Source organism: Ammospiza caudacuta, chromosome 9, assembly GCF_027887145.1.
Source record: "Ammospiza caudacuta isolate bAmmCau1 chromosome 9, bAmmCau1.pri, whole genome shotgun sequence".
Lineage (NCBI taxonomy): Eukaryota > Metazoa > Chordata > Aves > Passeriformes > Passerellidae > Ammospiza > Ammospiza caudacuta.
The window spans coordinates 26,363,978-26,387,011 of record NC_080601.1 but is presented as its reverse complement, the minus strand read 5'-3'; the positions used below and the strand labels follow the sequence as shown (position 1 = coordinate 26,387,011).

Below are 23,034 nucleotides of genomic sequence, written 5' to 3'. Positions count from 1 at the left end.
TCTCTGCCTTGCCATGACTAATGGCCCTTCCAGGACTGTCACCAGCCCAGCCTCACAGACAGCTTTTAAGATCTCTGACAGGCTGAGTCCTTTCCCCTACACTGCAAAAACAGCAGCACAGCTTGCCTGCTTGTCTTGGATTCGTTTGTTTCATTCTGAAACAAATGCAAGCAAGGACTCTGTAAGAGACATAAAGTCCTTGGTTATATGCATTAATAAGCTCAGAGGATTCCTATGCAGCTATCCAGAAAGGGCAAATGCTTACCCTGTAGAGCAGGGCAGCTCAGATCAGAGGAATATCCCCAAACCTGGTACCAAGTACATGTTGTCAGGGGACAGAACAAAAGGCCACATGCAGCTCAGCATTACTGAAACTGCTGGACATGCCTGACAAGGAGACCTTTGCATAGACACAGCCACAACCACAGGGCACATCAGTGACAGCACTGCATGGAGAAGTAGGCCACAGGATCATTAGCCCAACAATAGCTTTTTGCCACAAGCAAAAGTCTGTTCAATCCTGCCAGTCATCCCAATGTGACTTACAGGGAAAAAAGGCAAAAAGAAAAGGTGGGCAGTTTGCATTTACTAAATATAATGCCCATTACCTCAGAGGATGGCCATATGGAGGATCATAAAGAAACACAAACTATTACCAACATTAGTGCCCTTCTAATACCACAGAAAGACAAAGGTGAACATCAACATAACACCACGTTAATACAGGCTGACAGAGCCATATAAAAGAGCAGAGTTTCCATTTTTGCCAGCAGAAAAGCAGCTGTTTAAGATGCTTAGAGGAGCAGCCCTTCTGGGAATGAAAGTGAGGGTTCAGTGGGTGTTTTGGCCAGGTCTGAATAACTGCTGTTGAAATGTGGCTACATCCATCCTCTGCCTCCCTGCCACTGGCAGATGACCACTCTGGGCAGGAGCTCAGAGCAGAGCAGCACCTCATACAGCAGGGCCACTGCTCAGGGACTCTCAGCACTGGATGCTCCCACTAGCCAGATGTGGCTGACCTGGCCCAACAGGCTTGGAGGATGGAAAAATGCCCAACCATAGCAGAACAACTCTGGCAGATGAAACCTTCCAAGTTCCCTTCTCACACACAATTCTGCAACAGCTCATTCTTAAACAGGTGCTAGCTATATTTTTCTTAACTAATATTTGCAGGGTGGCAGAGAAAGTCTCAAAAAGGCAATGACAGGTCCCAGTCACAGAGATGTCTTGACTTCTATGAAGAAATCTGCCACTCTCCTCCCCAGGGTTCACTGGAGACATTTTCAGACCTGGCTTTCCATCTGCTGCCCAGCTGCAGAGATGCAAGTTGAAAGTCTTACAGAATTTTGTGTAATTATGAGTGCAACTCTCAAACAAAATTTAATCAGCAGGAAAGTGTGCTCTACAGATGAGACACCAGAGTGCACAGTGGTATAATCATCACAGAAAGAGCAGTCCTTAACCCAGCCTGCAGTTATTTAGAGGTTCCTGTTCTAAGCAAGTGCATCACATACTTTGATCTCTGCTGCCTCCTGCCAAAATCGTGGATATTAGCAAGCCAAAAAAACAAGAGTCTCAGAGAAAGATATGGCAGACAAAATACATCCTATGGTACACAAGCAGCTCTCCTCCTGAAGGAACCTGATGCATTTCAGGAGACACATAAGTGGAGTTGTAACTAATTACCTTCACCTTAATGAAAAACGTTGTTTTAAATTTACAGATGAGAAGCCTGTTACATGAGGATTGAAACTTGGCTGTTCAGTTCAGACTACCTGAAGTGATGCTCTGAAAGGGCTGAATCCAGCCAAAACCTTGGATGAAGCATGGTAACTCCACATTGGTGCAATCAGAGCTGTGGTCACAGAAACTCTGTGTGACAGGGGTGTTAGCCACAGTGACAGTCGTGCTGAGCTGTTCCTTAAAGCAAGGATCTGTCCTCTTTGTCACATATGATGAATCATGCCTCAAGTCCTTCAAGCAAACTCTGTAATTTGGGATTAAATCGGTCTTTACAAACATGCTTCTGCCAGATTTTGGCACAAAACCAGCTTATTAGAGAAACACAGATTCCACAGACTTGTCACATAGTTAACATTCACTTAAATCTCTTGTTTTTAAAGACAACAACAGTTGAGAAAACTATGTGATAATTAAGTTGCAGGCATGGGAAGCAGACAGATTATTGAGACGGTCAAATAACCTTTATCCTGTCCTGTAGAGACAAACTATGATAGAAAAATTATTAAAGTTTAAAGTTTTTCATTACAAATTTTATCAATTTCATTTTGAAATATATTAATTTCTTATTTCCTTCTGCCATAAACCGAGAAGCACATAGCTAAGGTGTGCTGCTAAGACTCTACTTCTAAGCTGCTACTGAACACAGCTAGATATCTTCTTCCTGTGATGTTTATCCTGATTTTATTACAACATAATTGGAATACTTCTGCCTGTAATTTACTAATAAATGCTTCCACTCGAGTTAACAAAGTTTCATGCTCTGATTACAAGTGAAACTGCAATGAATAGTCATGGAGACAGATAAACCTGGACTTGGGATAGAAGATAATATAATAGCTCATCATTTTCTCTGCGATCCACCTTAGTTAAAAGAAAGGTCTTTGACAATCCTGGGCAGCCTGGACTTATTTTAACCTGAAAAATCAGACACTCCTGCAGAGCACAGTGTGTTCTCCTGAATGTTTGTTCAGTGCTAGGCAGTACAGCTCCACCTCCTGAATTATTTAAAGGACACATTTCTTGCAGCCCAGCCTTAGCCCACCAGGTCTGTGGTACAGTTCTTCCAGGCGAGGGGACACACACCCTGAGCAAGCAGCTCTCCCTGACAGCAGAAGCAATCAGGACATTGCAAATGTCTGCAAGGTAATGGAAGTAGGCAGCAGTCACCAGAGGCAGCAAGGGCAACAGCACTGGAGAGGACAAGAGACAAATGCTGTCAGGGTTTCAGGGAGAAACACAGGAACCTTTGGTGCAGAGATCTTCCAAGTCCAGCACTGCCCCGCTGCAGGTCTTCTCTGTGAGCTCACTGGCTTGCTGTCATGAAATCAGGCTCTAAGGCAACACCAAAGCAGATGAAGTTTTGTTACACGCTAATTTCTCAAGATCCTACGTTACCACGCTGGTTTTTGAGTGGGCAGCTGTCAATCTCTAGTGTGCTGTGAGATAATTCCAGCCTTTTGATAGACAGAGTATACATTTAAGATCTAAAAAAAGCTGGGAGAGTTTTATATAGACAGACTAAGGAAAGGAAATGAGTAAAAGATGCATTCCTATCCAAGTGCTCTTAAAGAAAACGTAGGCAGCCAAACCTGTTCTCCCCCACTCTCATGTATTGTACCACTCAAGACATATTATTTTAGGATTATTTCTGGTGCACTGACTAGAGAGTATATCCACAAGTCACAAATGCCACTATTCCACATGCAATCCAGATGTACAATTGTTTCCATGCCTTCCTCCTTTTTTCTTTCCTTCTTTTCTACTTCCTATTTGTTTGACTAATATATAAACTGTCTGAGGCAGGGAGCATCTTGCACAGTCTTCAAAGCAGGTATGACATTTTTATTAGCATGTATAGGGTTGCAGAGACTCACAGCTACCATACAGATAATCCTACCACCTGACCACTGCTCACAGCTGGGTACCACAACAACCAGAGAGCAAAATGGTTCTGAGATGTGCTTGTTTACGTTTAGTTTATGTACCTCAGCCTGCAGGTGAAATGAAGCAAGCACCAGGACTTCCATCTATTAAAGGCAGTTGAGACAATGTTGAAAACACACAGTTCAACACAGTCCTGCATCTGGCTCCCTAGGGCAGGAACAGCCAAGCCTTAGCCTCAGTGTGGCTGAAGAGGATTTGGAATGGCTCTACCAACAGCAAATTACACAGCTTTTAAAGTAGATAAGGTGCTCTCAACACCTAGAAAAGAGCAGAATTCAAAAGATGCATAACATCTGTAATTATAGACAAACTCCTCACCTCCTCCTCCTGCAGAAGTGTTGAGAAGTATTTCAGTGGATGCCTTCCAGAAGGACACATCCATCTGCATCCCTTTGACAATAGGCACAACGCACCCCATGACACCTGTGACCTACAGTCACAGCTCAGCATCTCATTATCTCTGACCTTCAACAAATGCAAACTGCAATTTGTACTTTATACAGAATACACCATATCAAACCAGAAGTCATCATATTCCATCCATGCTCTCCAAGGGGTGAAAAAGGCATAAGGACTCCATGAATTATAAGATCCAGGTCGTGCACAGGTTGCTTGGCCGAGTGCAGTCCTCACTGAGCATCACTGAACATACACATCACATCGAGGTGGGATAAGTTACGGGTGTCTACACTGCTGGACTCAAGACCACCACTGGAGATGTGAACAGTACAAATTGCAGCATAGACATGAGACAGAGTAAAGAGATGAAAAAGAGGGAGCAAACTTCATTAAAACCCTTCCCCGGCATGACAAAAGTAACCGGGTGGTCAGAGCTTATGAAGACAAGGCCTGGTTCCTCTCATCCCAGCTGTAATAAGCTCCCTCTTCCTTCCTGCTGCTGACAGGTTTGAACCGAAGCTCCTTCTCCACTGTTCCTGCCACGGGAAGACCAGCTCACCTGTCCTGGGCAGCACCACACAAGTCCCACTTTCCTGCTGACCCACCTCTTCTGTCCCATTGCCACCATCCAGCTCACTCTAAACCTCCTTCAGCCCTGTCCCCTCACAGGTCACCTTGCTCCCTGTCACACCTCCGAAAGATACCTGCACCTCCACTCTCAGGCCCCTGTGCACCTGCCAGCTCCAGCCTCCTGCCCTCACTCCAGCCACCTTTCCCTTGTTGTCCAGTCAAACACCTTTCTCCTTCGTCCTGCAGCCACTGTGCCGCACAAAGCCCCTGCAAGCGGCACTGCCACCGGTGCCTGGATCCCTACACCACCTCTCCAACCCCACGGCACACAGGAACCCCCAAAGCCAGGGCTCTGCATCTCCTCCAGCTTCACTCCAGTCACGGGGCTCCCCAAACCTTAGGCGGGCCCCCAAGAGCCTCTTCCCCCTGGCACCTCACGCACACCCGGCCAGCCCCGCCGGAGCCTCTGCCCCAAGGGCCGGCGCAGCCCCCGCAATCACAGCCGCCCCTTTTCCCAGGGGCGCAGCCCCCCGGCACGGCACGGCGCGACCCCAGACCCCCCGAACGGCTCCCCCCTACCTGGGCGGGCTCCGCGCCGGCGGGCAGCCCCTCGGGCAGGGCCTGGAGCAGCAGCAGGGCCATGGCGGCGCGGAGCCTCCTCGCCATGCCCCCCACCCCCCGCTCCCGCCTCCCCGGCCCGACTGCGGCCCGGGACGGGAGCCCAGGGGCACCCCGCGCCCGGACCCGCCCTCGGCACTCCTCTATTGGGCGGCCGGCGCAGCTTTCCGCTTGCCATTGATTCAGCGCGATGTCGCTTATGGCAGAACCGGGAGGGGCGGGGTCTGCGTGTAGGGCGCTGCCATCTTGAGTGTGGCACAGCGAGGCGGAAACCTGAGGGCGCACTCGGGCCGCCATGTTGTGAGTGGCGGAACTGGCTGGAGAGGGGTGCGGGGACTGCGCGCACACACACACTGACACACAGACAGACCCACAGCCTCCCTGTGGCTGCCAGGCACTCATCCTCCATTCAGCTGGTCACTCCTGCTCAGCATGAGCCTTGCTCAGCCTCCTCCCCAGTGCGCTCACATTGCCCCAAACCCCAGCAGCCCGCCCGGACCTGGGGCACACCGGGACATGGAGCGGGGGCTGGCATGGCAGCAGCGGCATGGCTCTGGGCTCAGGGCCTCCAGAGGGTAGCAGTCTATTGGTGCCAGAGGGTAGCAATCTGTTGGTGCCAGCACCACTGGCAGACATAAGCAGCATGGAGAAGGGGATCTGCCCCTATGGCTGTGTCCCAGCATGTCCCCACACAGTGATTGTCCACACTCCCAGCCGGAGTGGGGGCATCTTGAGCACTGGGCATTGATTCCCAGCTCGGCAGAGACAGCCCATGCTCTGGGGCAGTGTCAGAGGGTTTCTGCACTGCCGCTCCCAGCAGAGTACCAGACAGGCTTCATGCCGGATTGGCATGATGAAGTTCATCAGATGATCAGATAACACATTAAGAAAGGCCAGAAAAAATAATTGATTTAGCAACTTATCTCCTGCCCTGGCTTTTTTCTATCCAGATCAGCTCTCCTGCCTGCTGCTAGTGTGGGCCAGCAGGCATTCACCTGTCACACCTTCACCATGCCCTCTCCTCTTCCTGTGGCAGCCAGATCCCGGCCTCCTGCGGCCCTTGGGACTGAAGACAGTCCCTTCCTGCTGGGATTGCCAGTGCTTGAGGGAGCCCAGCAGCCTCCCAGCCCCTGCTCAGGCTCTGCTGCACACCAATGTGGCATCTTTGGTGTGGTTACATTTGAAGTGAGGTTGTAAATATGCTGGAACACTGACATTTCCGCCACACACAGTTATTGAAGGAGCTTTATTCCTGTTCCCAGCTAGCCCTGAAATTAGAGGCACAGCAGGGAGAAGGCATGGAGATCAGGGAGCACAGGACAAGCTCAGATCAGGTGTGACTCATTGTTGGAGAGCAATTAACACTTGCTGCTCTTCCCAAGCAGGGATTCGTCTGGCTCTGACTCTTTGCAATGAGGTTTCCTTCCTGTTGCAATGGGAAATGGAGGCCAGACTGGCCACAGCTTGCAGCAACTCCTCTGCTCCCCAGTGACACCAAGGCAGGCTGCAGACTTACTGTGGTTTTGGGGAGGGCTGGCAGGCTCTGGCTGCAGTGGCCATGTCCAGAGTGATGTGAGCTGTTGAGATGACTTGAATCCTTGGGGGGAGATTCCAGCTACAACCTAGAAACCTAGAAACCCTGCTGAGCTGAACTGTCAGCTGGCATAAATCCATGCTGATCTGAAGAGGGAATCCACTGCTCTAAGCTCAGGGAGGCAGGAGGGAAGCTCTGTCTTGAGCATGGCTTGCCAATTCTATAAGCCCAGAGCAAACCTCTTACTCTGTCCATAAGCAATAAACTGCACCATGTCCCACTCCCCAGGGCAGGGGAAGAGCTGATGCAAGATGGCAACAGCACTTCAGGGGGTCTCTGTGCTCCACTGCCCCTCAGGGCAGGAAAAAAGGAGCAGCCAAACAGCTGAGGCTTTTCTTCCATGGTCCCAAACTTGGCTTCATGTGGCTGCTGCCCCAGAATCACTGCACAAAGAACTCCCTGCCCTGCCAGGACCCCTCCAAACTGCCAAGGCAGGAGGGGTGAACAGCAAGAACAGGGAAAAGGCAGTTTTTGGGTGCTACAGCACATCATTTGACAAACATTGCCATGCTCCCGAGCATGCCAGAGTCACCTTGGTCCAAAAGACTGCTACAGGTACTTTTCTGAAAGCCCTCACGGCTGTTTTGGGTGTAGGACAGGAGCAGTGTGAGCTAAGGACAGTCTCCTTGTGGCTCCTCTCCACTCCCAGATGTCACTCCCAGTGACATCTGTTTTATTTCATGTGTTTATCTATTACTTTAATTGTGCTTTAACAAGAGATCTAATAATGCCCAGGGAACAGATATACAAGTTTTCTTCTTTCTGTTCTGCTGTTAATTCTTTCAGAGCTCTTTTACAGCTTTCTAGGAGTAGCTACATGTGGTTGGAGATTATCCTTTGCCTGTTGCAGCTTTGGCAGGAGTAAACCTGCTGTGGATACTTCAATAAGTACCTTTTGGGTTTGGCTGCTCTCTCTGAAGGAGCAGAATGTGTCTCTACTCGGGCACATGGCTGATGTGAGAATGCTGCTGCCCTAGAGATCTGACACATATCCCTGACTGGAGGGAGGAGCATGGATCATCCACTGGGCCATGGGACTCTCGGAGCAGCCACGATTGAAAGCAGGGGCTTTAGGACTTGGGCTTCTTTCTCCCCCAAACTAGGCTGCAGCACGCTCATGCTGCTCTCCTTTGGGGTGGGAGCAGCCTCATGGCAGACCCAAGATAGCACCATGAAACTCTGCCTGGCCATAAACAGCACCCATGGGTGTAGGAAGGCTCTCCCAGTGTTACCCTCTCAGGCCCCAGAAGAAGATGACTGTCACTGTGAGCAGAGCACAATCACCTTTGTCACTTGCCATGGGACCTTGCAGCCCCAAGAACCTCTTGGGGAAGGCTGCCATTGAATGCCCCAGGGTTTCAGAGCTCATGCCATCCCTTACACTCTTCTTCCTTCTCCTGGCCCCTTTGCTCACCCTCACCCTGATGCTTGGTCAGTCACAAAGCCCACACTACTCCCTTCCAAAGCAAGCATGAGACCCACATACCAGCCCAGCCCAGAGAACCAGAAACAGAGATCAGCCAGAAGCACAACCCACAGATGGTTTTTAAAAATCATCACATTTATTTTTCAACCTTCCTCTGCTGTTTGCAGTGCAACAGCAGTGACTGAATTCAGAGCCTGAGTGAATGCCTTGACAGCTCTGTGACAAGAAAGAGAGAAGCTATTGGAGAGTGTTCAGTGGAGAGACAGAAAGATGATGAGGGATTTGGAGCATCTCTTATGAGGAGAGAATGTGAGAGCCAGGTCTGTTCAGTCTGGAAAAGGAGAAGACTGAGAGGGATCTCATCTATGCATATAAATGTCTCAAAGGCAGGTGACAAAAGGATGGTGCCAGGCTCTTTTCAGTGGTGCCCAGCAACAGGACAAGGAACAATGGCCATAAACTAAACCACAAGAAGTTCCACCTCAACATGAGGAAGAAATTCTTTACATTGAGGATAGCAAAGCACTGGACCACGCTCCCCAGGCAGGTTGTAGAGTCTCCCTCTCTGGAAATACTCAAAACTCACCTGGATACATTCCTGTGTAACTTGCTCTAGTGACTCTGCCTCAGCAGGGGAGCTGGAATAGATTACCTCCAGAGGTCCTTCCAACCATAACAATTCTATGATTTCTGTGTCTTCTTCCCCATGTCAAAGGGGGCACAGAGACAATTGTTCCCTAAAGTTGCAGTTTCATGCTTTCACTGTGGGGACCAGAGATGTAGGACAAGGGTGACAGAGCTCAGAGGAATGAAAAAAATTAGAGCTAAAAACAATTAGCTATTTCTTTCCTGGCTTGTGGCAAACACAGAGTGAATAGAACCTGAACCTGAGAGCAAGGAATGCACAGTCCAAGCATTGATCTCTGGACTTTGGGATGGTGAGTCTCATGGTGCAGAGAGAACTGGTCCCTTCACACCTGCCAAGACACGATCCATCTCTTGGGAAGAGGCTACTGTGGTGGTTTAAGGCAGGAATGTGGTTTGGTTGCTGGTACAATGGCAGGATATCTGCTTTTAGAGGTAGAACTGTGCTCTGAGCCCCAAGGGAGAGAGCCTCATGCCTCATGGGGCCAAACCCAGTGAGGCCCAAACAGGCTGGGCAAAAGGAAGGCACAGGAAGCACAGGCATCCCTCAGGGCAAGAGAGACATGGGAAGGCTGAGACATGGCCAGCAGCAAATGGGCATGGGTCAGGACAAGCCAAAATGCTGCAAGCTGGACACAGAGTCAGACCCTGATTCTACAGTGGAAGAAGGCTGCAGAGAAGGTGCTGGGTGGGGGTGCAGATCTGGGCTGGACTGTCCCTCTGACCCTGCTCAGGGGATGTGGGAATGGTGGTGGTAGGAGGCCAGAGGGGTGTGATGGCTCCTGAGGTAGTCTCCATTCACAGTCCTTTGTTAAAATAGACATATGGCACTTGGTCCCCGTGCTTGGCCATGATACTGTCACGCAGCTCCACCTCAAGGTCAGCCAGTGCAAGGGAGCTGTGGAGAGGGAGATACACACTGAGAGCCAAGATCCTCCTCTCCAACCACCAGTCAAACCACCCTCCCTTCCCATTGCCATTTGAGGCCTCTGCAGTCCCTGAGATCTTGCAGGCTCTCGGCAAGACCCACCACCCCTCCCTCCCAGTGCTGGAAGGCAGAGAGCTGCCCATGCAGCCAGGTATCCTGTTGGTCCCAGCACAGAGCTCACAGAGCAGGGCAGGCACATGTTTTCCTGCTGCCCTGGGCACCAGTGTGTGCAGGCAAACACTGCTTTGGGTTGAAGGGTGGGTGCCCATCCTGCTTCTCCTGGGATGGGCAGAGAGGAACTAGGGAAGGAGGAAGGCTCCCAAGATCCCATGCAGGAGGGGGAAGCAGTGGAAGAGGTACCATCGCTGGGGGAAGAGGGCACAGGCTGCTGGCACCATGAACAGGAGGCTGTGGGACAGAGAAGAGCAGAGATTAGTCCTGGGAATCCCAGCCTGTTTGCCCTCCAGCCACAGGGATTTCAGCCCAAGAAGTGCTGCTCACACCCCATGACTCCCAATAACTGGGGAAAGCCCAAGCTGAAAGGTAAGCAGCTTTGCTATTTCTTCTGGGAAAGAAGTATTTTTTCAAGCATCTCTTTGGAGCCATACTCCAGGCACTCACAGGTGACTGAGCAGTGAGATACTTACAAGCCCCCGCAGAGCAGCACCTGCAGAGGCCCATGGAGAACCTGGATCCGCTGCAAGAGAAGAGCCAGGATTGAGTCCCTGGTCTTACCACAAGACCCACTCACAGGGTAGGCAGACTTCTCCCCTCAGTAGGACTGAATGTGGTGTGCACCAAACCCTGCCACCCTCCCACAGCCTCCCCATGTCACTTGAGAGGCCATTGGTGTATCAATGACTGAAGTAGGGAGCAAAGCAAGCCAGGCTCTGCAAATCTCCATTTGATCCCCAGCATATCAACAGCAGATATGGGCTGGAGCACCACAGAACCCACTGGCTGAGAGAAGAAACATGCACTCACCTGCATGAAGGTGAATTTCTCCAGCCGCTCCATGATGATGGGCAAAATAACTAGGCACAGAGAGCAAAGGTCAGCCCAGATCCCAGAACAGCTATCCTGCTAGCCAGCCTGCAGGGCTGTCCCAGCAGGACCATCCACCTGGAGGCCATGGAAGCAGCTAGTTATGCTGGGGACTGCTGGGTGTTTGCTGACAGCAAGGACCTGACCCATTGGGGCAGCATGGTCTGTGATCCTCACGCTCCTGCCCTTCCTTCTGGGCTTGCAGGATGTCAAGGGTCTCAGGAGCAGAGGGGGTGCCAGGCTGCAGGCTGAGGGGCTAGGGTCAGAAACCACGAGAGAAGCATCCTTATGGGGCCAAACTGCCCCCTGTCTTCCAGGATGTGGTTTGGCATGGAGGGGGCTGGGGGACCTCTGATAGGAATGGCTGGATGAGGAGAGCAAATGCCACCTGGAATGCAGGGCCACCCTCCCTCTTTTTCATGAGGGAAACTGAAGCAGGGAAGGGCACGGTGGTGGGTCCAGGAGAGTCCCCAGTTCAGCTGCACACCCCCGTGCCCCGCACTCACTCATGCCCGGTGCTGCCATGGTGATCCTGGAGAGCACAACCTGCGTGATGCCCTTCACTGCTGCCCTCTGCAAGCAAAACCAGCAGGTGAGCCCCGGCAGCGCCCTGCCCCAACCCACATCCCCATCCCCAGTGCCCCAACCCGCATCCCCATCCCCAGACTCACCCTGGAGCGGCCGAGGTCGTTGTTGTTCTCATCTGTCACTGTGATCCCGTTGATGATCTCCCTGAAGGAGATAGGCAGTCGTGAGTGGAGGATGGGATGGTCGGGAAAGCATAAGAACACAGCAACGGGGTGAGGGGGTGCCAGGGGAGTCCTCTACACACAGCAGCCCCAGATGCCCCCAGGGCACGGGGCTCCAGCACCCCGGGGCACCACGGTCCCCAGCCCAGCCGATGCTGCCATCTTCAGGGCACAGCTGTGAGCAGGATCTGGCCGTGCTAGGGACAGACACTGCCTGGATACACAGCTGAGCCAGGGCACAGTCCCTCACACAGTACCTGAGCTCCTTGTGCCCTGACTTGTGGGGAACCCCGAGCAGCAGACACAGGTCAGCACAAGGACCCACACTGGGGTGTGCCAGCATCAGGATATCATGGACTAGGGTTCTCCCATGCCATGCAGGAGATCTTTGGGTTTGAGGGATCTTCCAGCACAGATTCCAGAGCAGCTATCAGCCAAAAATCCCCCTCCTGCTCTAGGTGGAGGCTGAGCCATCCCACCCAGCACCCTCCACCACAGACACAGCACTGCAAATGCACAGACCCCAGTTCACCCCTCTCCAGCTCCCAGGAGGGGAATCCAAGGCAGGGAGGCCAGGCAGTCCAGGAGCCTGGCTGCCACCAGCTTGCCTTTGAAGGGAGCTGGGTCCCTCAAGCGCCCCAGGCACGTGTGACACTTACTGTTGCCGCATCATGGGGATATTGACGCAGTTGGCAGCAGCCACAGCTGCAAAGGGGACCCAGCGGGCCAGCAAGGGGGGCGCTCGCTGTGGGAAACAGGCTGGCATCAGCATGACAGAGCAGCATGTGCCCAGCTGCCCTACCTGGCCCTAGCCTGGCATACCTTGGTGTAGAGGTTGAGTCCCACTGCGGTGGCCAGGGCTGCACTGGTGGCCGTGACATAAGCCACCCCGATTTGCCTGGACAGCGATTTCAAAGAAGGGAGACAACAGAATCACCAACTCTGACTCAGCCCCGTTCCCTCTGTGCCCAAGACACTGCATAGAGGGTCTTTACAGGGCATCCAGAGGTGCATCAAGTGGGCACACGGCATCCTGTGGGGCCCGCTCACCTCAGGGAGATGGGGGAGGCAGCGTTGCGGTTGGTGTAGTTGACAAAGGCATTGAAGGACTGGTTCACCCACTGCCAGAAAACCACTGCAGGCACTGTCCTGTGGAGGGAAGGGATGGGAGAGCACCCGAGGGCTGTCAGGGACACCTGGCCTGTGCCCATGGCCAGGCTTGGCAGGGAGACAGCCAAGATGCCTGCAATCCACTCATCATGGTGTCTCCAAAGGGAAACTGAGGAACTGTGGCAAAGTGACAAGCCAGTGGCAGAGCTGGGAAATGATCCCAGGAGTTCTGGTTGCCCTGGGGAGCATAGGAAGGAGGGGCCCAGTCCTGCAAGGCACTTGGGCAGGGGTGGGAGACACAGCTCTCAGCAGAGTGGCAGCCATCCTCTGCTGGGCTGAGATAAGCCTTTGTCAAAGCAAGCAGCAAGGAGGGGACACATGGGGACAGAAGTGGCTCTGGGGAATGAGGGTGCCTGGGTTTCTACTGGTGTCTCAGGGATACTGGTGTGGGGCAGGAAGGGACACAGGGAGCACACTTTGGAATGCAGGGGGGTGGAGAAGGGAAAGGCAGGGAGCTGTCAGCAGGAGCTGGGGATGCTGAAGCAGCCTGGCCTAGGGGCACATTTGGTCCTCATTTCCAAAGACTGCTATGGGCTACAGACCAAGAGCAGCAGCCAAGCAGGATGTGGTTGCATTAATCATTACAGGAGCTATGGGAAGAGCTCAGCTGAGCTCAGGGTGAGGTGAGACCATTCCCAGCCATGCCAGGGGGATCTGTGATGCTTCTACCAGGTTGGGTGCTGGGGACAGAGCCCAGAGACATTGGGCTCGACCACAGGACACAGGCAAGCACAGCAGCCCTGGGCATGCCCTGGGCAGCACTCAGCCCCAGCGGAGGCAGGCTGGCCGTGCTCTGGCCTTGGGGGAACTTGAGAGGGGCTGGGGGCTGTCAGGGCTGTGTCCCCAGCCTGGTGTACCCAGGAGCTCACCGATAGAACTGGAGCATGCAGCCAGTGATGGCCATGCCCCCCGGCACCTGGAAGGACATCCTGCCAATGAAGTTCATCTTCTCACCGCTGTCAGGGTGGAAGGCTGAGTCGTACAGCTTCTTGGCATAGAGCAGCTGCTCCTGGCTGCTTCCTGGCGGCACCAGCCCGGCCCTGCAAACCCAAAGCCCATCAGGGGAAGCTGCACAGACCCGCCAGCACCCAGCACTGCTGAGGCACAGAGCTCTGGGCACCACATGAAAGGCAGAGGAAACATCTCCTGAGAAGGATGCATGTCACAGCTTGAAGCTCCTGGGAGAAGCCTGGGAAAGCCCCCCAAAACTACTTCCAACAGATGTTACATCACAGCATACCTGCTTGAGAATGACTGCCTCCATCCCCTGCAACACTGCACAGTGGTTGGGATGGCCGTGAACACAGGGATGGCACCTGCCCCATTTGTACCCCTGCCCCTCACCTGCAGCTCTCCACCAGGGCCTTGGCTTGGTCCAGCTCCTCCTCTGACACCAGCACTGTCCGAGGGTCGGTGATGTTGAGGAAGTGCTTCAGGCGCCCCACGAAGGTGCTCTGGTCCCAGCGTGGGGAGTCGATGTTGAAGCTAGGGGAAACTGTGGCCATCTTGGTGTAGGTCTGGGCAGGGGAAAAGGCCGCTCAGTAGGATCCTGCCTTGCTCGCTCATTGAGTGCATGCCTGCCATGGCCACAGGAGCGGTCAGCTGGGTGAGAGCCATGGCAGGTTTATATTTAACAGGACAACTGGACTTTCAGCAGCCCCGAGCCCAGGAGGCCCCTGCACTCCTGCTGTCAGCAGAACACTGCAGTCAGGACGCTACTTCACACATCACCCTGCTTGCCTGTGGTCACCCCACTTGTGCTGCACCCCACACCCCCTCCTCGGGGTGGTATGGTGCTGCACAGCACTGCAGGGCCCAGCTCAAGCCTCCAAAGGCTGCCCTGCAGGCGCTCCTGTAGGGGCACTACTCTGCAGCCTCCGAGTGTGCAGACGGTGCTGTGCCCCCCACAGCACCGTCCTGCACATCCTTCTAATGCTGCTCTGCACTGCCATGGCATTGCCCTGCCTGCTCCCCGGGGTGCTGCACCACATGCCCACAGTTCACAGCACAGAGTCACAGAAAGAATTAGGCACGAAAATACTTCTGAGATCAACCTATGACCAAACACCACCACGTCAACTACAGCATGGCTAACCTAGTGCCTAACCCTAGCCAAGTGCCATGTTGAGTCCTTACTTAAACACCTCCAAGGGACTGTAACCCCACCATCTCCCTCAGCAGTCCTTTCCAGTATCTAACCACCCTTCTGTAAAGAAACACTTACTAAAGTCCAACCTGAACCTGGCACAGCTTCAGACTATATCCTCTCGTCCTGTCGCTGACTGCCTGCGAGAAGGGGCCCGCTCCCACCTAGCTACACCTCATTTCAAAGGTAGCTGTAGACAGCGATAAGGTCTCCCTGAGCCTTTTCTCCAGGTTAAACGCTCCCAGCTCCCTCAGCCATTTCTCATAAGACTTGAGCTCCAGACCCTTCACCAATTTCCCTGCCCTTCTCTGTAAGGCACAGCACAGCTCGACACAGCCCCGGCTCGGCTCGGCTCGGCCCGGCATGGCATGGCACAGCCCCGGCACACCTCCAGCGCGGCTCGGTCACGACTCGACTCGACTCGACTCGACTCGGCTCGGATCGGCTCGGCTCGGCACGGCACGGCACGGCACGGCACGGCACGGCACGGCACGGCACGGCACGGCACGCTCCGCTCCGCTCCGCCCCGTCCCGCCCCAGCCCAGCCCCGTCGCGTCCCCACGTGTCCCACCTGCGCTCCCGGGCCCCGCTCCCGCCCTCGCGCCGCTCACCGCCCCCGCGCTCCGACGCGTGGCCGCTCCCAGCCAATCTCAGAGCCCCGAGCGGCCGCGCCCACCGCCCCCGGCAGGGCCGCCCCAGTACGCGTGCGCCGTTCGCGGGCGGACCCATGGCTGGCCCCTCCCCCGGCGCGGGCACGTCGGCGCGCGGGTGGGTGTGACGCAGTTGCCCATGGTAACCCCGGGCCGCGCCGAGGATGGTGAGCGGGGCGGGGGCAGCGGGGCCGGGCCCGGGGCCGCCGGGGCGGGCTGAAGGCTGAGGGCTGAGGGACGGGGCCGGCGCGGCCGGGGGCGTCTGAGGCCGCGGGTGATCCCCCCGCGGAGCGTGGGGTGATGGGGGCCGGAGGGTCTGTCGGGCCCGGCCGGGCTCGTGGCAGGCACGGGCAGGCCTTGGGCCATGAGAGGGGGGGCCGAGGCGATGGAACCAAGGGAGCGAGCCACGCTCTGCTGGGTGCTGCCGGGCAGTAGGGGAACAGGCAACGGGCAGTAGGGGAACAGGCAACGGCAGAAACTGATGCACGGGAAACTCCACCTGAACACAAGAAAGAACTTTGCCGTGCGGGTGACCACACGCTGGAATAGATTGTTCAAAATTTGTGGAGTCTCCCTCAGTGGAGATATTCCAGAACCATCTGGACACGATCCTGTGCCATGTGCTCCAGGATGACCCTGCCTGGGTGGGAGGTTGGAGCAGTGACGGACTGTGGTCCCTTGCAGCCTGCCCCATCCTGTGACTGTGTGACACCGGCCTGGGGTCTGAGTGCCACCTGGACATCCAGTCAGGATGGAGGCCTGGGGCTGGGCAGGTTCAGGCCCCCATACAAAGGAATGAGAACAGGGAACGTTTGGGGCATCCAGTCATGGAAGACCCTGGTTGGGGTTGGGGCTCTGGCAGCACACAGATGTTATGGGGGACACAAAAAAGGGGGTTGAGTCCTAAAAAAGGCAACAGAACTGGTGAAGGGCCTGGAGCACAAGTTCTGTGAGGAGCGGCTGAAAGAGCTGGGATTGTGTAGTCTGAAGAGGAGGAAAGTGACAGGATAGGGGGAAATAGCCTCGAGCTGTGCTAGGGGAGGCTTAGACTGGACATTAGGAAGAATTTCTTTACAGAAAGGGTGACTGGACAGTAAAGGACTGGCCAGGGAGGTGGTGGAGTCACCACCCCTGGAGGTGTTTAGGGAAAGATTGGAGAGATTGTACATGGCACTTGGTGCCATGCTCTAGTTGACGTGTAAGTATTCAGTCATAGGTTGGACTTGGTGATCTCAGAGGTCTTTTCCAGTCTAATTGATTTTGTGATTCTGTGAATCAGGTCTAGACAGGGGCTGGGAGGCTCAAGGATGCTATGGGGGGCTCTTTGTTGGGATGGAATCAGCATGCCTGGAGTTGATTCAGTCAAGGTGTGAAAGGTGTGATGGAGGGGTGGGTGCTTGGGAGGGCTGGGGACCAGGATGGCAGTGGCCTGAGGAGGGAAGGAGCAATGGAAGAGCCTGGCAAGGATGGAAGGCAGTGCTCAAAGACTGCCTGTGAAGAGTCTGGGAGCATCTGTGACTCTAAAGGTGCACTGGACAGCCCAGCCAAGGTGGGAGGAGGCAACCCTGAGACTTGGATCCTGTCTATAGAAATTGAGGGAGCTGGAAGAGAGCTTGCTGAGGTGGAAGGGCTGGTTTTTGATACACAGCCTGAGAAGGGGCTGTGTATCAATCATGGCAAAAAGAGACTGGATGAAGGGGTTAGGTGTTCAGAGATGTCCAGGACAGAGTGCTCAGGGGCTGAAAGAAGACTGCCAGTTGGTGGGATGGGCAGTCTGGTGAGTCAGTGGGAAACCCCAGTCAGTGTTTGGCTGGCTAGGATAGTTTGCTGGGATGTTGTGTGCTCTGGGGTTTTCTGCCATGGGCTGGCACGATGAGGGACAGTCTGGGTTCAAAAGAAGAAATAAGAATAAACTGTGGGAAAGACTGGAAGTGGAGTTTTGATGTTGATGAGAGAAAGAAAGATCCCAGGGAGAAAAGAACTGTTGGAAGAAAGAAATAAATTATTTGAGAGGTACTAGCAGGGATTGAAGGGAACAACTGGGTCTCTTGGGTGGAGGGCAATGCTGGGAGACTGGTGAGGGTGTAGTGCAGTCTAAATTGAGGTTGGAGGAAGGTTGGATGATGGACCAGGGTCATGCAGGTATTGGGAACAATTTGGGTTTAGATGTCAGAGTAGTTGGGGTGGGACAAGTGGGATGCTGGCAAAGTGCAGTGAGGATCACAAGGAAGGGTTGGAACTATGGGTGAGGGGTGGTGACAGAGCTGCCATGGATGTAGAGCCACTGATGAGGATGCTGCATGAAGAGAGAGCACAAGCAGAAGGCAATAGCAATGGGGAACAAGCTTTCCCAAGAGTAAAGCCTTATTTTGTCCAGGAGCCCTCTGGACATAAGTTGAGGATTCATGCAAGTAGAGGGATTCATGCATGGGAAGAGGTGTAGGCAAGAGCACCAAAGGCAGCTTCTCATCTTCACTGGGTTAAGTCTGGCTGCATACCTACCTGCTGGGTCACAGAGAAGGAGACTGAGATAAAGCCTGTGGGATCTGCTCTATTTCAGATGGGTTGGTGATAGGGAATGTTACACCAGGCACCAAAGCCATCACAGGGTGGACATCTGCTGTAAAGATGAGGGCAGCTCCAGCAGTGAAGTGCTTTGTGGGACACATTTGGCTTGCAGCTGCCAGATCTGCTCTTGTGCCTTATGATGTCCTGATAAGCTGCTGTAGTCTGGGATCTGGCTGCTCTTATCCAGGCATTTGTGTGCCGAGAGGATGACTGGGTGTTCGCCAGTGCTCGTGTTATTTGATACAACATTTTACTGCCTCTTTGTCTATTTTCCACTTCTTGGAGTTGTTTTTTGAATTATAGCCTCTCAGGCAGGGTGGGTGGCACTTCGGGGTGCCTGGTGGGCTGGGTGGACTGGACAGAGGACTGGAGAGCAATGTGTGGAGAATCTCTTTAGATTCTCAACTTTCACTAAAACAGAATAATCATTTGTGGTAGAAACCCTGAAACAGCAGCAAATACATCCAAAGCAGCTATGGCAGCCTGGGGGTATGGGTCAGCAGTCAGAAATCATCCAGACAGCTTGATGTAACAATTTACTGCTTGTCATATGAGCTGTGGTAGCTGCCTGTGAGCACGTTCCTGCCATGTCCTGATGGCACTGGAAGAACTAAAACTCCCCTCAACGACTGCTTGCTACAACTCCAGCGCTAAGAGGGTTAATGCTGAGGTTTAAATTATTTCAGTGTTCATCCAAGTGAGTAAGTACAGAGGGGCAGTGTCTTCTTCTGCAGAGCATAGGAGGATTTCTCACAGCTGTGGGGCAGGGGTGGTGGAAGGTCATAGTTGGAGCACAGAGGGAAGGATGAGCCATAAAACTGCAAAGCATGAGAGATGTGTGGAGCTGGAAGTCTTTGGCACTGCTAAGCAGCATCTGCAGCGGGCGCATGGCAAGGGCGAAGGGAGGCTGCTACATGAAAGGTTGTGCTGCTTTCCAAAGTTTAGAAAATGCTGTTTGAAGCAGAGCTTGTGGCTTCCTCGTCACAGTAATGCTTCCTATTGTCACTGAAATAACAATCTTTACCAAGAGACGTGGTATGTTAGTGATAGATGCTGGGGCCAGAGGATGGCCAGTGTTTTCTAAAACCATTGATTGAAGATGACATCATTGTGTCAAAACCAGATTTGTCAAAGTGTGGCCCTGTTTTATAGTTGAGGAAACTGAGTCACAGAGTGCCTAGCTGACATAAGGCACATCTGGTGAAGAGGATAAAATAACAGCATAGCTAAATGCATAGTCAGGCATCTTTCTCCTGGTCTTGAGCTCATGTTTCTAGGAAAACCAGCATGTATGTCTTGCCTGCTCTAGGCGTACCTCATACTTAGAAATTCTTTATTTTGTCCCTTGTTCCTTGGTAGTAAGGCTCTATTTAAAACGGCCCCGTTAAAATGCTTTCAAGTATTATAAGTGTCTCACTACTTTAGTTTTCAGTGCAGTTCAATGTCCTGATTTTTAGTTTGTTTTACTGATTGCTGAGAGGTTGATATGAGAAATCACCTGCAGATAGGAGAGTATACCAATCACTAGCAAAGACTTTGAAGTTCTGAAACCAGACAGAGACTGCTGACATTGTCCAGTGCTGAGCATTGGCTCTTCTCTGCACAGGGCAAAATACTTCTTTCAAACCTGCTGAAACCAGAGGAGTTTGATTTTAATTATGAAAAGAAGATTCATGCTGGTATTGGTTTATGTATCAAACTGGAAAGTGCTGTGTGACCTCTTTGACAGAAAACTACATTAGTAGGTTTGAGCTGGAAAAACTCTGTAGGTGACTCGACTCCATTAAATTTTGGATTTCAATGCAGGAAAGAAAGTCTGCATTGAATGACACCATATGGTGGAGACATGCAGTAAGCAAATGATTTTTGGGAGTTTTGCCAGAGTAAGAAGTATTGAATAAACTGAGCTCAATAGATTAATTTACTTCGGTTGTATTTCGAAAAAGACTGGATGATTTTATGACCATTAGTGACATTTGCAGTTCTGCAGCCGAAGATAAAGGTAATCAGACGTCATTCTTCAGGGCACCAGCTAATCAGTGCAGTTGTCAGAAAGGACTCCCCTCCTCCAGCTCTGTGTGTGCAGGATTGCACCCTGGATGACAAATGTAGCCTCATATATCCACTGTGCAAGGCAAGATATTTGGCTCAGCTAAGCCCCTCGTCCTTCCCTGTGTCAGCTCCTCCTGTGTGACTTTCTGAAATCATCACGTGTACCCTCTATCTTTAACTTACACTTTAAAAATGGTGAGCTGCTACCATATTGCTTAACAGAAAGCAAATAAATAAATTGGTGCCCAGAGCTGTGCTAGGTGCTGTGCCAGCAGAGCACCAAGGTGCTCCCATGCCATGGAAATACGGTCTGTCTGGGGTGAGAGATAACCAACTGATACGAATAAGTAGAATCCAAGACAGGTTTGAACTTGACACATTTGCTGCCTAAACCTCATCAAGGATTGTAGGTGTGGCAGAGAAGGAATTAGCAGAAGAATCATGGGCTGGTTTTATGGATATTTTGTGAGGCTTCTCCCACGGTTGTTGGAAAGTCACAGAAGTTTGAGAATAGAGCTCAGCAGTGCTGGGGAGCTGTGGGGAGACAGGAGTTGTCATCTTGATGGCAAATGTGCTTGGCTGAGATGAATCTTGAGGATAAAGTGACTTGTGGTTGCAGTAGTAGGGAAGAGGGCATCTCTGCAGGGGTATAGAGATGGGGAAAATGTGATTGTAATGGCAGGCTGAGCTGCTGAGCTTTGTGGCTCTATTGCATCTTGGTGAAGTGAATTGATTCTATCTAAATGTCCACATCTAGTAGATAAGCAATTGGTGGTGACTGAGGGTGACTTTATTTTAAATTCATTATCTGAGCCTTGTGGCTAATAAAGTTAAACAGAATACATTTACTTCTCTTTCCTAATAAGAACCAACCGTGCTTTGCAGCAGCTTGCGGGCCACACTTTTTATCCACGCCCCGTGTATCCAGCCCTCAGTACAAGGGAGAATTGTTCTTTCCATTATGGCTTTATATTGCCAATCTGATACAATATTTAAACAGATTATCTCAATGCTCTGTTTGTCCCAAACCAATTTTTGCTTTGTCCTGTAAAGTGAATCTTCCTTTCAGTGGCTTCTGTGGTACAGGATGTAGTTACATGCATCAACTAGTTCAAGAGACCCATATACAGCATGAATAAACCCACAGAACCCTTAGCTAGGACTATAAATGTCACTGTATTTTTATATATGTAGGATTTTTTTTGAGAGAGAGAATAGGATTACTACATGCAGCTATAATTGAAAGTCCTTTGATAATTTGGTGGGTATTTTAAACCTAGCAATGATATACTTTCATAAAACCACACATCCCTGTTTTCTGAAGGATGTTAATAAGATGGTTAGCTTTGCTTTCATGCTCAATGTGTTTATGAGTGCTCTTACCCATTTAGTTGCATCTTTGAATTTAATGTCCCACTCTGATTTCATAGTAATTGTCAGGAGTCTCTTTTTCTTTATTCTATGTCCCCGCTCACTGTCTGGAAAATGCAGTCTCCTCATTGCTGACCCCATCAGTCTGTCTCCTCACGGTGCTTGTAAAGAAAACCCTCTCCACCAAGGACAAAGATGTTTTTAAACAGGCCAATCTGATATAAGACATAGTTTGCTTAACCCAGAGGTGACCAAGAAGCGGATGCTGGCTGACTGTGCCCAGCCTTGAGTTGCTCTGTCTGGCTGCCCTTCTCCAAAGGCTGCACACGCTGCCATGCTGTGCTGTTCATTATCTGAGCAGCATCTGCAGTTCCCTTCTCTGTTACAGATGCCGCAGTCTGCTTAGTTTTGTGCAGCTGACACGCTGCCCTTACACTCCTGTGAGGCGTCTCTGCGGCTCCTCAGCCAGCTCACATCCACCCTGGCCTGCTCAAGACTTGTCCTGCTTCTCACCCTGGACACTCCAGTGAGCAAGTGCCACTGGCCTGGCTGCTGTGCAGTCATCCTGGGAATTCTCCCTTCTCACTACTGGCTAAGTCCCAGCATGAGACATTTCTTACCTGCCCTGTTTCAAAAATCTGCTCCTCCTGTGTTGTTTCTGTGCATCCTCTTTGCACCACATCTTCCCATTTCATGGCTTTCTACCTGACAAATCCCATGAATAGCAAGGCATTGCTTTCTGACTCTCCTCAGCCCGTTAGTTTCAGCATTGTGTTTGCCAGCAGAGGAGTGCTTGTCCATCAGTGTGTGTGCAACAGGGGCTGCTTGTCCCACATCATGGTGGCATGCAGCAGGGAACTCTGCTGAGTTATTTTTTCCAGTCTACTAAGCTGTCAGGAAATGCCTTCTGTCTTTCTAATCAGTATACTCACAAGATGAATTAAAAAAAAGTAAAAAGAAAAAAATGAGAAATGCATCTGGACATGGCTTTCTTTAGTTTTAAATCTTTACTAACTACAGGGATTCACATTTTAAATACTATTTACAAAATAGTAACAGTCATGGGAGCCAATACTATTATTTGGCTCTTGATTTAAGTTGTATATACAGACCGTGCTGGCAGCTACTGAAATAAAGTCCACTTCTCTATGTTGGCTTGCTTGTCTTCCAGCCTTTTAAATCAGCTTACTTTATACCTTAGAGAATACTTTTATTTCTATATATATCTTCTCTTCTATTGGCTACCCCTGATAATCCTGTGATCAGCCATGCAGCAGTGTCACTTGAGTAGAATATGGAACGATGCTGATCGTTTTCTCATAGGCTGTCATACTAGCCCAGAAATAGCATCCATCTACAATGGGAGAAGCTCTATTAACATTTACAACTGTTCCACTTCCCGACCCTTGAGAATTGC

The 23,034-nt window shown here is 51.8% G+C and overlaps 2 protein-coding genes across 2 annotated transcripts in view; one reads left to right on the top strand and one right to left on the bottom strand.

The window, feature by feature from the left end:
- Positions 1–8,429: 8,429 nt before the first annotated feature.
- Positions 8,430–14,367, bottom strand: SFXN2 (sideroflexin 2). The gene is made up of 11 exons (XM_058810389.1): positions 14,175–14,367; positions 13,700–13,870; positions 12,711–12,809; positions 12,483–12,558; positions 12,320–12,405; positions 11,583–11,643; positions 11,418–11,484; positions 10,852–10,901; positions 10,515–10,564; positions 10,228–10,275; positions 8,430–9,837 (listed from the first exon to the last, which is right to left on the bottom strand). Exons 1-11 carry the CDS (start codon positions 14,333–14,335, stop codon positions 9,738–9,740), a joined length of 969 nt encoding a protein of 322 aa, XP_058666372.1. The 5' UTR covers positions 14,336–14,367; the 3' UTR covers positions 8,430–9,737.
- Positions 14,368–15,725: 1,358 nt separating this feature from the next.
- ARL3 (ADP ribosylation factor like GTPase 3) overlaps positions 15,726–23,034 on the top strand; it is a 30,147-nt gene continuing 22,838 nt past the window's right edge. The window contains exon 1 of the mRNA XM_058810387.1: positions 15,726–15,793. Within this exon, the coding sequence (XP_058666370.1) occupies positions 15,791–15,793 (3 nt within the window). The 5' untranslated portion in view covers positions 15,726–15,790. The remainder of the gene's footprint in view (positions 15,794–23,034) is intronic.

Bases quoted from the DNA above. Each gene is read 5' to 3' on its own strand.
- SFXN2 (XM_058810389.1), bottom strand. From the start codon at position 14,335: ATGGCCACAGTTTCCCCTAGCTTCAACATCGACTCCCCACGCTGGGAC. The intron at 12,559-12,710 runs GTGAGCGGGCCC...ATCGCTGTCCAG, and splicing joins GCCTCCCCCATCTCCCTGAG to GCAAATCGGGGTGGCTTATG. The intron at 10,565-10,851 runs GTGAGTGCATGT...CTTCTCTTGCAG, and splicing joins AGAAATTCACCTTCATGCAG to CGGATCCAGGTTCTCCATGG.